The sequence below is a fragment of the Amblyomma maculatum genome, chromosome 5 (assembly GCF_055883805.1).
Source record: "Amblyomma maculatum isolate TAMU_Amacu chromosome 5, ASM5588380v1, whole genome shotgun sequence".
Classification (NCBI taxonomy): Eukaryota; Metazoa; Arthropoda; class Arachnida; order Ixodida; family Ixodidae; genus Amblyomma; species Amblyomma maculatum.
Window position 1 is genome coordinate 47,031,800 of NC_139348.1, and position 13,993 is coordinate 47,045,792.

Genomic DNA, 13,993 nt, shown 5'->3' on the forward strand with positions numbered 1-13,993 from the left:
TTGCATCGCCGCGGCAGAAATCACGAGCGTTTTCACTTGTATGTGAAATAGCCAGTCGGTGGCGTATCCCTCCGTTTCGGCCGCGGCATCTGCAGCTCATATATTGGCAGCATGCCAAGATGCTGCACAGCGATAACGTCACAGCGTGTTTATTTTTTGATAGCTCCTGCGGTGGTGGGAAGCGAACTTGGCACAGTGCCCGTGATGGCTTGATTGCATGATTGCACAAGCCTGGTTCAATTTATCACACCGCGGATAGAGCGGGCATAGTACACTGCCACAAAAACATTGGAAAGCGTGATAGCTGCAAATGTCATTTGAAGCGAACAATGCTGAAAGCCGGTGTCATGATCGCAGCTGACCGCGCGCTTTTGTTCATTCATAGATGCAAGGTTGGGCGACTCTTGCAAAAAAAAAATGTGCTGCTTCTTAACATCCGCAGCCACCATATTACGCTATGCCGCACATTTAGCACGACGACTAGAATGGATGACTCTCGCAAAAAAAAAAAACGAAGAAAAAACTTATCTGCTGCTTCTTAACGTCTGCAGCCGCCATAGCTTACGCACGTTTAACACGAGACGCGCATCGCACGTCAGCCGCCGTGCGCAGGGGCTTCACAACGTGCATTGGAGAAAGCATCTGACGTTCTGTGACTTCTGTCTGCCATGGGCTGAGCTGGCTTGCCGGCGCATGCATAGTGCATGCTGCTACGAAGTCTGAGAGAGAGAGAGAGGAAGGAGAAAGCTTGGGAGAAGAATGGGCACACCCTTGTGCTTCGCTCTATCACGTTTTTCCCCTCTCCCGAACAACGTGGCTGCGTCTGCTTTGTACCGGCTGTTACCAAACCGGTTCCCTCTAGTTTCGTTACGCACATGGTTTGTAAACGTCACGTCCTGGCGCGTGGTTTGCGGAAAGGGCGCGGCGCTGCCCTAGACCAGTTGTCACCAAACGGTCCCCTCTCATTCCTTCTGCGCGTGGCTTAAAAACGTCACGCTGCAAACAGCCGAGGCTGATGCGATCGTGTCTGGGGAAGGCGCACCTTCCAGTGTGTGGTGCAGAGTTCAATATATTGAACGACCGGTGAAATTGAGTTCAATATATGACGCAGCTTTCCTGTACTTTTACATGGGATATTCAATGGGATATTCCGTGAGTAATCAAAATTCTAATTATCCGATTTTGATATATCAGAGTTCGACTGTAGTGAAACTGATACTCTCGAGCTCATCTACAGGGTGATTTTTTAAAGCATTTACTGTCTTGTGTTTTATAAACTATGAGATATATATTTGTGCAGTCTTTCCAGGTGTGTTTTACAGCAAGGTAGACATGTGCATATAGAGCTCCATGAGTAAGCGATTAATTAAAATGAACTCATCTTTTTTTATTTTTTATTGAGTCAACTCTATGACTTGAAATTGAACGCTGCCAATATCACAGGTGATAGTTGTTTCTGAACTTCTTTAAAGGTATACCGAATAAAAAAATTGCCGCCGAGATTTCCAGCGCAGATGGTAGCTATCGCATTGGAAGTGACCAAAAAATCCACTTATGAACAGAAATGAGCGGAAAGTAAGTATTTTAATGAATATTTCTCAAATTGCCGCACCTAGTGGGCTTTTATGAAAGCTCTGACAAAACCGGATATCACGTCACAACATCCCCATCGCGGCCGTTTGCACCTGTTAATTTTTCCTTTCCTCTGTCGCACTCACAAAGCACAGGGACGGATGTGCTTTATTTTTTTTTTTGCTGCTCGTGTTCCTGCGCACTATTCATCGTTCCCTCCCTGCGTGCAAACAATTTTCCGCAATACGCGCCCTTCGTACGCGTCCCCCTCGACCTCCCTCGTGTTAAGCATTCCACATTTCACATCATTGTTCACGGCGCGACGCGGGGAACCGACACTGCGTGTAGACGGTCAACCAACTTCAGGTGCGGGGGCGGCGGCGGCGGGATCGCGGGACCATGACGTTGCTGAGCGAAGTTGTGACATCACACCCGCCAGTTAACAGTCGGGAGCGCACTGCATCTGACCCGGCGGCTGCTCAGAAAACGTCAAAAATACAGCCATCCGCTCAAAACTAACCCGAATTATGTGCCTGTACTAGTGTAATCATGTCTTAAGAATGCAATTGTGGTGCTTTCTTAATATTCCTTGATATTTGTTCTGTATACCTTTAAGCTGTCGCCTGGTTCAAGATATTGAACCTCAAAAATGTGCACTTGAAAGCTTATACGGTGCTTTTCATCACTACATGTTCAAAAAGGGCATCTGTTGCATTTCTTATGCAGCAGATACAGGTGCCATTTGTGTATTTGATGTACAAATGTTAACATACAATGCAGCAAAGCTAGCTCATCAAGCTTTCATATTTGCATTTTCGACATTTGATATTTCCAACCACACTGCTGATTAAGAAAATTTTAAAATGGGGCTCACATTTATGTCGACGGCCTTCTATTTTGCAGCTTAATATTGCCCCTCAAATATAACAAATTGAATAGGTAATTTGAATTAAATAACTATCTAATCATCAATCTCTGTGACATGCTTGATGTCCACCTTGCTGTGAAACTCATCTGCACAGATTTTTCTTCTATATTTATGTAGAAGTTAGTAAATGGTAAAAGGAAAATCACCTGGTAATGTGCAAAGATGTATGTGTTGAATTATTTGATATATAAAAAACATAGACTTTCTGCTCGAAACAACTGTGTAAAAGTACAGGAAAGATGTACAGTCAAACCCGGATATATCGAATTTTGGTTCTATTGAACTCGTGGAATATCCCCCTGAAAATGCCATGTAAAAATATAGGAAAGCCGCATCATATTTCACCGGTCGTTCGATATATCGAACTCCGCACCACACACTGGAAAGTGTGCCTTCCCCAAAGACGATGGGCCGTTTGCCGCGTGACGTTTTCAAGCTACGCACAGAAGGAATGAGAGGGGGCAGTTCGGCGACGGCTGGCCTAGGGCAGCGCCGCGCCCATTCCCCAAAGGGGCGCGCATATGCGATTATTGTTTCCCGCGCGCCAGCAAGTGACGTTTGCTAGCCATGTGCATGAATGAACCAGAGAGAACCAGTGGTAACGAGAGGGGAAAAACGCGATAGAGCGAAGCGCAAGGGTGTGCCCATTTTTTTGCCGAGCTATTTCTCTCCTTCCTCTCTCTCGGCCTTCGTTCGCAGTAGCACGCGCTACGCATGCGCCAAGCCAGCTCAGCCTGTCTTCAGACAGAACGTCAGATGCTTTCTCCAGCGTGTGTTGCAAACCCTCTGCGCGCGGCGACTGACGTGGCTATAGCGCCTGCAGAATTAAGAAGCAGCAGATCTGTCTTTTTTTTTTGCGAGAGTTGTTCATTCTTATTGTTGTGCTGTATGCGCGGCGTAGCATAAGATATGGTGGCTGTGGACGTTAAGAAGCGGCAGTTTTTTATTGAGGGGGGGGGGAGTCATTTATCCTTGCTTGTATGAATAAACGAAAGCATGTGGTCAGCCTGCGATCATGACACGGGCTTTTAGCATTTTTCGCTTCAAACAGCATTTGCAGCTATCACGCTTTCTAATGATTTTGTGGCAGTGGACTACGCCCGCCCCAAGCGCGGCGTGATAAATCGAACCAGGCTTGTGCAATCAAGCCATCACGGGCACGCTGCCAAGTTCGCTCCCCGCCACTGCAGGAGCTATCAAAAGATAAACATGCCGTGACGTTATCGCTGCGCAACATCTTGGCACGCTGGCAAGAAATGAGCTGTGGATAAGGCGATTGAAACGGAGTGGCGCACGCTATCGACATGCAAGCGAAAACTCTCACGATTTCTGCCGCGGCGACACAGAAACCTTGTTTTGAGCTGCTGCCATGGCTCGAGCGGTGAGAGGGACACAGTTTCAACAAGTTGGAAATTTTTTTGCAATCCCCTTCGAGTTCTATATATCCAGGTTCGACTGTACGTCTACTGAGGTCCAGTTTTGCCTTTTGTTCAGTGTATCAAACCACATGCATTCGATGCAATGTGCTATATTTACCAGAAACAGCACTTTTGTAATAAAATCCAGCGAGGTGCCAGTGGCTGCATCGGTGGTGGGTTCTGATAGCCCGCTTGTGTCCCACTTGTGTGATGATAGCTCTGAAGAATCGTTATCTCGCCTTCTCAGTGGGTTACCTACCTTCTAACACAAGGACAGCAGAGTGGGGAGCATAGTACAGTAAAACCTCGTTAAGCCATAGTTAGCTGGAACTCGAAAAGTATGTTCTAAACGGTACTACGGCTTAACAGGAGTAGCGTAAAATTACCCACTTACCTGCCAAAAAACAAGCTGAAATGGGCAGTAGGTTGAAAAAAAAAAAATTCAGCCTTTATTTTGCACTACCGGAGTCAGTAACCTTAGTCTGACGCCGCGGTGCTCTAGCAGCTTCAAACTCATTCAGGCCGCGAGCCAGCTTCTCGGCCAGTCCCCTTTTATCAGCGAACAGCCGCATGACGCTCACAGCGCGCGCATCTTCTGCCACTCTTAGGCCCGGGTCTTCCACATTTTCTGTGTCGTCGTCGTCGTCACTGTCAGTTGGAGCTACTTCCGCCACCACTGAGGCAACGATGGCTTCATCCAACATGTCTGGCGAAGTTTCCACTTCGTTGTCGATGTCCCTGAATTCAGAGAAGGTAATGCCTTTGGAAGAACTTTCCCTCTCAAGTACTTCGGTTAGCAGGCTCTCACATGTTTGGTCCGGGACGCCAGTGACATCGCTTGCGTCGTCTGCGCCACCCGCATACACTTCGCGAAAACCTACGTGCTTAAAACAGTTCTGCACGGTAGCAGACTCGACCTGCCGCCATGAGTTTTCCAGCAGGTGAATGGCGTAAACTTTGCCGCATTCCAGTGCAAGCAGCATCCTGCGCTGTAGGTTCTTCCTGTAGAGCTAGCTGCTTGACAGCTTTAATGATGCCCTGGTCCAAGGGCTGGGCAGTCGCTGTGGTGTTTGGTGGCAAAAACACTAGCTTCAGCGCCTTGAGGCCATCCACCGCAACGTGTGCCGATGCGTTGTCAAGGACAACAGCATTTCTTCCTTTCGCCTCAAAACGGCGGTCAATGAAGCGCACATACTCTTCAAAAAGCTTCCCAGTCATCCATGCCTTGGTGTTATTCCTATAAAGGACTCCTGATGGCAGGGGGGCGCCTTTAAAGCACCTTGGCTTGGCTGCCTTGCCAATGACGAGAAGTGGCAACTTCTCGCTTCCAGACATATTGCATGTGAATGCAACTAAAATGCCGTCCTTGTCATGCTTGCCGCCAGTGCACGGTTCTCTCTCGAATGTAAGCATCCTATTCGGCAGCAGCTTGAAGAAAAGCACGGACTCATCGAGGTTAAATATGTCGTCAGGCGCATAGTCTTCCAAAATTTGTCCAAGCTGGCCATTCCTCCAATCTTCTGCGCCTTCAGTGTCAGCCGCGGCGCCTTCTCCAGCTACGGTCTTCGTGCTTATTCCATGCCTTGCTTTGAATCTGGCTAGCCAGCCATTACTGCACACGAAGTTGTCATGGTTGAGCTGTGAAGTGAAAACCAGGGCTTTCTCAACGAGGAGAGGTCCACTAAATGGTAGGTTTTTTGACCGAGCTGTTTTCAGCCATCGCACCAGCGCCTCCTCCACATCCGGAAATGTTGATCCTCGTACTCGGCATCTTTTCGTAGTCGCGGCAGCACTGCCGAGTAGCTTTTCTCTGGCATTCGAAATGCCACACACAGTAGTTAGCGGCAAGTCTCTGTTACGTGCCAGCACAGATTTTTTTTCCCCTCTCTTGATGGCACGGACAATCTCCACCTTGTCATTTATACTAAGCACTCGATGTTTCTGTCCAAGCTTCGGCATGATGCAGACGGATGGAGAACTCGCAACGCACACCGCTCAAAGTCACCTCGTCACACGTGCGAAAGAAAGTGAACCAAGGCCTAGGTGTGCAAAGGGCACGGAGTAAGAAGGGGTGGTCACTCGGACTGGTCAAAAATAGGGCCCGTTAGGGGGAGGACGGAGTATGTGGACGACTTCGTGATCGGGCACGGCGCTCAGAGGCCATGGTTAGTTTACGGCTTGGATTGGCGCGCTCGCTGCAAGATGGTGCTAGTTGTAGTCCACTTATAACGATATTGAGAAAACCTGATAATCCGATCGTTATAACCGATTATCGTTATATCTGTACTGGCGAAAAAAAAGCACACCCACATATTTTCCCATGCATGTAGGCTTGCCTACTACTAGCGATGAGTAAATCGGGTTGAACAAAGCTAATTATCGTACTGAGCACTAAACACTTCATTACAGTATACATCAATAGCCATAAAGTAACTTAAGCATACTTAAATTCGGAAATTCGCGCTTGCTTGAACAGCAGCTGAAGCTTGACAATCACTGTGAGCATCGCTTCCAGTAGCGTGTACGCTGGCGGCAATCTTTTTGCGTGCACGAAACCGATTAGTGGCTGGATGAACTGAAGGACATCCCCAGCCTTGATGATCGTTAAAATCTTAGAATGCAAATGTCCGTATCACAAGGCTTCCAACCTTGAAATCCTGCCAATAAATCCGATGAATCTGCCATTTCATCTCGTGAGCTATCGCGCCGCCCGCAATGTGGTCGTCGCCATCTTTCACGGACACAGAATCGGCGATGGCGATGACGATACGGCCGCAGCAACACCCTCTGTGCGGCTATGATTGCAATGATGATAGTGCTCATTTTCTTCCGTTTTCGCTGCATATGTCGAGTTTTCACGTCATTGTCTTCTTAATTTTTTACATTTTATTGAATATTCAGTCAAATTTTCATGGTAAACACCTATCGGGCGGCAATAAAGCTATCGTCGTATTCGATGTACTGCCGATAATCGATCGTTATATCTGGTTTATTTTTACATGAGGGCAATGGGAAAAATTATAAATCTCAAGAATTTGATCGTTATAAGCGATATATCGCTATATCTGGTATCGTTATAAGTGGACTGCACTGTATTATCATCATCATCATCATCGCAGCTGCATTTGGTAAACTTGGCTTCGATTTGTCATTGGCTATGTAGCTTGCTATCGCATCGGTCATGTTTATGGAGGTTTGTCACAACGCTAGTCAAACAGTCTTTTGTGACGCGGTTCTACTGCCGTGAATTGTACAACTAAAATTGAAAATGGTACGTGCTAACCGATACGTCCGCGATAAGCTGGTACGGTTTATGCGGATGCGAATTGCAATATATTGAATAGGCGCCGACTCGGGGACTTGACTTTGTTACTTTTAAAACGAAACTACTGTTAAAGCGGGTACGTTTTAACAAGGTTTTACTGTAAAGTGTTACATTTAAGACAGCACTATAATAGATGACAGAGAGAAAGGCTAGACACAAACAAAAGCGCGCAGCAAGTTCACAAACGTAAGCTCTCAACTGCGTCAGGCTCTGTTCTGTCAGCTAGATGTCCGATGAGGTGGTGTCACTCCGAACAGTGAAAAAGCGAATATGCTTTCAGATATCCTGAAAATTATCAGAGAAGCGCTCCACTCATGTAGTATCACCTTCTGTTTAGCTTCTTTAGGAAAAGTTTCCCAGCGCAAGCCATCAGCATGTAGTGCGTGAGGCGCTGGCATGCAAGACGGCATATTCCGTGAGAAAAATGTTCAGTCAGCCGATGCATGTTTGTCAAGAAAATGTGGGCATTCCCTGCTGATAGCTGTGGCCGGAAGGCAGCAGACACAGTTAGGCGGTGCATACTCTGAGTCTTTTCCGTTTGCAAACAACACAAAACATGCTAGTGTTAAAATTGTAACGACCATGGAAGTCAATCACAAGGGTTGCTCGTGATCGTACTGGGACTGCTGCTCATGTGGTCTTGGAGACCCCTCAACAGTTTCCAAGTACACTTCACAACGACATACAGTGCTTCCAAGGCCATACTTCGTTATTGTGAACAGATCTACAGATACATAAGTGTGATTTATTCTGTAGTCTGTGGTTAAGTTTGATAACTTCGCAATTTCATTGCCGTTTGTTCTGGTTGGTTTTGTAACACATTCCTCACTGTCACTGTAACCTCTTCTCTCCCTTTTGGTATTCCCGTCCATGACTCGAGACTTTGAAGTACATCATTGATTTGGGTCCTATTTTTTGTTGCAAAATTTTCTGTGTGTTCGACATGTGTCTGCTACATTTGCACAGAGTTCACATGTGGCTGCAGCGCGTTTACTGAAAGTGATGCCGCCTGTTTGGCTGCAAAATTCTGCCTCAATCCCGAACATTTTCTCGAGGCACTTTACTTATTTGCTCGTAATAAACTTCTCACACCTGGGGAGGATGTGCACAGCTGCACAGACATTCTTTTCAGTCCTGCGAGAAGAAGGATGGTGGTATTTCATGCTTTTCCCGACTGCCGACCAAGTGGATAAATATCTTGATATGTTGTCATTATGAAAATAAATTTGCTGTGAGTGTGTAAACATTCTGGCTTGATCTGTGTTAATAATCGAACCAAAGTTTTTTTTATTCATTTTAAAACTAAGCTCACTATTATTTCGGATTACTTCATAATCACTGTTAGATTGGGAATCATCCTTTCCTTGAATCTGTAATTATTTAAAAAAATATTTAATGAAGTTGTTTAGAGCCTGGTATAACAGCTTACACTATGTGACCGTTCCTGCCTTGGTCGCAGAACGAACTCGACACGCAGAGACAGGTGCACCAGGCCATTGGCGCACTGGAAAATGACCGGCGGCAGCAAGCAGCACGACTAAAGCGTCACCACGATGAGCGTGACCGGATCATGCGGTCACGCCGACTGTCCTACACGCACCGGCAGCAGCAGGTCTGTCCATCCCTTTGGTGCCTGCTAGTGCTGACCGAAACTGTCCAGCACGCTGCTTTATTTTGTTCTTTTTTTTTAGGGTACTGCATGCTTTGATTTTTGTTTTTAATGTAATTTGGGGGGGGGTTCCTGGTCTTAATTTCTTGGGGAGCCCCGGTTGGTGTCGAGAGGTTTTTAAAAGTCCTCTGTAGTTTATCTTCGGTCCTTTTCTTGATAATATACATGAAAGGAAAAAAAAGGAGATGATAGGTCACAGGCAGATTGGCAAAACAGTCTGCTATAAACTATGCAGTGTGGACGGTTTCGTACTAAAGTGTTTAGTTTGGTTTATGAGGTTTAATGTCCCAAAGCGACTCGGGACTCAGGATATGAGAGACGCTATATTGGAGGGCTCCGGAAATTTCGACCACCTGGGGTTTTTTAACACTTTCCTGTCCGCGCCTATTCCCATCGATAGCCTGCTATCGGTTTCACGATTTGAATTTTCTCTCTTTCGGTGCGCTTCTTGACAAGTGGTGTCATCCAATGGGAAATGGAGGAACTGTTCTTTCAGTTTTGCTTTTAATTTAATTTTTCCGTCGTGCCGCGCCCATCCAGATGGCCTCCGGAGTCAGGTGACCGATACTCCTTGTTTACATCATGGCGTCGACGTTGCGTGCTCCTGCTGCGTGGAAACTGGCGTTTCCACGGAAGTTGACGCATCGGAAAGCTCGTTTTTGAATGTGAGCAGTAGCAGTGATGACTCGGAAGACGAATTCAGCTCTTCAGACTTTAGCACTGACAGCTGAACTATGTCAAACCGAGCCGTAACGTGGACAGCCATGCCTCGATACGTTTCGCGTTCGTTCCCCCAAAATTTCCGCTTTTGCAGCGCTGATCGGAAGAGATCACTGTTCTGAAGGTCACAACTGTTATCTGCAGGGTGACAACGTTTTTGGGTAGGATTACTTGCCGCCTGCAGCGCAGGGAGTCGTGTTTTCCGTTAGGACATCCAGGGGTCGACCTCGGCATAGTCGACCTACATTTTTTTCACTGATAGTTCCTTTTTCACCATTTATAAAATAAATATGTGAATTGTCACTAATACCATTGTAAAGAGGAATTCCTTGTCTACAATTTGATACTAGACACTCTTGTACCAAGCGAGTTTAATTAAAGAAAAAGGTATTAATGACACTACCCAAAAACCACACCTTTTCCCGTGGACAGGAAAGTATTAACGAGTACTGACATCACACAGCACACGGATGACTTGCTTTTCGCCTCCATCAAAGAGTGGCTGCTACAGCCGGGATTCGATCCCGCATCCTTGTGTTTAGCAGTCGACTGCCCTAACCACTGCACCACCATGTTTCATACTAAAGTAGGTAAAAGGAAAGAAAGACTTATTACAGTAGAATCTCGGTGATACGAACTCGGCTGATACGAAATTCGGTGTGATACGAATTCATAAAATTCCCCGGCCGAATCGCATTGCGTTCAGTGGGCAAAAAATCGGATGTTCCGAACACTTTTTCTTTTCGCTACGGGTGATACGAACTTCGGTATCACGACCGGTCGAGGCCCACGCACACACGCACAGCAAGAAAAGCGTGCGCAGCGGTGCAGCACTGATAGCACGGATCACGCACACGCGCGCGAAAGAAGAAAAAAAAAATTACAGTGGGAAAAAACCGGCTTGGCAACCCGCGGCAGCAGTGAAGTTGGCGAAGGAAGGAGGCGATATATTCCCCCCCCCCCTCCCGCTCTCTCTCTCTTTCTCTCCCCTCTCCCCTCATTTTGTTCTTTTTTTTAGTTGTGCGCACGGCCATGCGGCCCTCTCCACATTTCTCCGCCGCCCTGCAGGCCACGCTCTTCCGCTTTCCAGAGTCTCCGCTGCAGCGGCAACACGTTGCTACACGTTGCTTCGTTTTCTCGTTTGTTGAGGCTGACATCGCGTTGATAGCACGTCGTTTTGTGATCATCTCGGCAACGCGAAAAGGTACATCATACTGCAATGTCACGGAAGAGAAAGGCGCTGACCTTTAAAGACAAATTGGAAATTTTAAATAAGGTGGACAAAGAGCCCAAGAAAAGGAGCACTGACATGGCCAAGGAGCTAGGCCTGCCGCTGTCAACGTTGTCAACGATCGTTGGTCAGCGCGACCAAATTATGCAGAATGTGCAGCACTTCGTGATGAATTCTAAAGAAGCCAAAACTGCCCACCATGTGAAGTTGGAAGAGGTTCTTCTAACGTGGTTCAGAGAGGTCACGGCGGCCGGCGTCAACATCGACGGAAAAGTGCTTCGTGAGAAGGCAGCGGACATCGCACTCACACTTGGAATTGGTGACTTTCAGGCCTCCGGTGGATGGATTCACCAGTTCAAGGTGCATCATAATCTTTCCTACAAGACCGTTTGTGGCGAAGGAAAAAAAGTCGACGCCTCCGCCGTGGAAGACTGGATAACAACCACACTGCCGTCTTACATAGCGGGATATGAGGCACGTGATGTTTTTAATGTAGATGAAGCAGGGCTGTTTTACAATCTCCAGCCCGAAAAAAGTTTGTGCTTTAAAGGCGATGCCTGCCGGGGCGGACAAAAGAGCAAACAATGTATCACAGTTTTGTTTTGTTGCAACGCCGATGGATCGGAAAAGATGCCGCTGACAGTCATTGGCAAATATCAAAAGCCCCGATGCTTTAAGGCAGCCGGTCGATTGCCCTGCGTCTACAAGGCGAACAAAAAAGCATGGATGACGTCTTCTTTGTTTATGGAATTCGTCACGTACCTCGACCGCAAGATGTCTTGCCACAACAGAAAAATAGTTTTGCTGCTAGACCAGTGCACTGCCCATCCAAAACAAATGACACTACAGAGTGTTAAGGTGGTGTTTCTGCCCCCGAACGCAACAAGTCATTTGCAACCACTGGATGCTGGGATTATAAGGAATGTTAAGCACCATTTCAAAGCTTTGTTGGTGCGCCGCCTCCTCGCGAAGATTGAAAGGAAGGACGCGAATCTCCAGATCACTCTTCTGGACGCTGTGCATTTTCTTGCAATTGCCTGGGATCGCGTCGTTCCTACGACCATCGCCAATTGTTTCGCGAAGTGTGGGGTTTTCAAATCCGCTGTGGCTACTGCCTCGCAAGTGCCAGACCCGATTCCCATCGATGTCTGGAATCAACTTGACGTCGACTGTTGCGTCGACGATTTCGTCACCGCGGACGACGACCTCGCCACCTGTGGTCTCCGCACGGTTGAAGATATTGCGGAGGAAGCGTCATCACAGCCTGGCATTCCATGCAGTGACGAAGATGATGACGACCAAAGCGTTGATGACCCACCGCCGACGGCAGCAGAAACGATGCACGCCATCAATGTTCTGCAGCGCGCCGTGACCTCCTAGTCTGTGCGGGAGAAGACAGCGGCCCAATTTTTCAGTTTTCAAAACTCTCTGTTATCAGATCTCGCGGAAAAGAAGGTGCAGAAGGATATACGCGATTTCTTTCAAGGAAAATAAATATTTCGTACCTGTTGGAAGGCTTGAAAACGGATTTCGCTCGTTTTTTGGTGATGGTGATACGAAATTTCGGGTGATATGAAAATTTTCGTCTCCCTTTGAATTTCGTATCACCGAGATTCTACTGTATTTGAAACTCAGCATCACTAACAATGCCATATTTACTCGAATATAACGCGACCGCGAGTGTAACGCGAGGGGTGACTTTTCATGCTGCCCAGTGGGAAAAAATAAAACCATGAATGTAATGCGAGATAAGCACTTGAAAAAGTACCTCTAATAGACATTATGGCCATTGCAGTCCAATCAGACGCCCTCATTCGTCGTCATCGTCGGAGGCTGAGTTTTCAGAAACCCAGTCTTCCTTTTCACTCTCGTCCTCCCAGATGATTCGGAAGCCGTTGTGGCCAGGCCCACGTTTAAAAATTATCTCCCGCTGCATCCGCCACCCATGTAAGGTAGATCAGTAACGTCTAGCCGTCGAGCAGCCGCAGAATTTCTGATTCCTTCTGCCATCATAATAGGCTTTCAAAGCACCGTCGAGCGGCGCTGCTGCTCCTGACAGCGAGCGCCATCTCTGACAGAAAAATAGAAACTGGGGATACACGCGGCGGCCCCACCTAGGCATCTCGTGCAAGTTTTCTCCTTTCGCTTGCTCGCTTCCGCGCACGTGCAGACATCTCGCGCTGCTTTGTCGCGCGGACAGAAAAGCACACACAGGACGCCGGCGGCTCAGCTCACTGCCCTGACGGCATGCGCCGTGCGCTTTCTCTCGCACAAGCACGCGCCTTGACGCGCCCCCGCAGGCACACCGCAACATGCCATTTGCATTCCATATTGATTGGGTAACCTGACGCGTATTTTCATGAAGGATACTTAATTATAGGCGGGAAACTCTTTATTCACGTCTGCACTGCAGATCAGACAACAGACGGGGATGAGTACATATTGATTCTGAATGCGTCCCACGTTAGCAAAAATGTAGGAAGTGCACCTCGAGGTCAGTCCGCTATGTAATTATATTGTCGTATATAATATATTTAAAAACTGCTAAAGTATCATCATTACTGTGAAATAAAGTGGCCCACTCATTGACCATCGTTTTGGCCTGTAGCATGCAATCTATATACGGATTTGTTTTTTATTAATACGACGTTACCAAAGGAAATCTTGTAGTAGAAGAATAAGTATATAGTCCGGAGGAGGTGTTTCTTCAAAGACGAGAACGCTAGCAGTCTCATAAGCACATGCGTGCTCCGTGCGCTGCACGCAGCCGACTCGCTGTCTCGGGAGGCAGGTGAAATCCAAGCTTGTACTACATAGTGTTTTATTTCGGTTCTTATTAAATGGTTGTGCTTCATTTATGATCATATTTGGTTTGCACTCACGAACCCAGTGACGCGAATGGGGTGCTCCGTGCGAGTAGTGTCAGTCTAGCCATAGCTAGGATCACTTTTGTACTGCACTTCCGACATATCTTTGTTATTAATAATAATAATAATAATAATTGGTTCACTTATTGGCCAATTTGCAAAAATCTGTAAAAGCGTCTCAGCAAGGCATGTTTTCTAATGCCGCCCCCACCCCGAAAGAAAATAGGGCCTCGTTCCTAGATAATTTTTTTAATAACGTTGTT

At 47.0% G+C, this 13,993-nt stretch overlaps 1 protein-coding gene across 1 annotated transcript in view; it reads left to right on the forward strand.

The window, feature by feature from the left end:
- The window catches only part of LOC146188246 (uncharacterized), a 55,083-nt gene that overhangs the window by 21,981 nt on the left and 19,109 nt on the right, over positions 1-13,993 (forward strand). Inside the window, exon 8 of the mRNA XM_084603702.1 lies at positions 8,703-8,855. Within this exon, the coding sequence (XP_084459828.1) occupies positions 8,703-8,855 (153 nt within the window). The remainder of the gene's footprint in view (positions 1-8,702; positions 8,856-13,993) is intronic.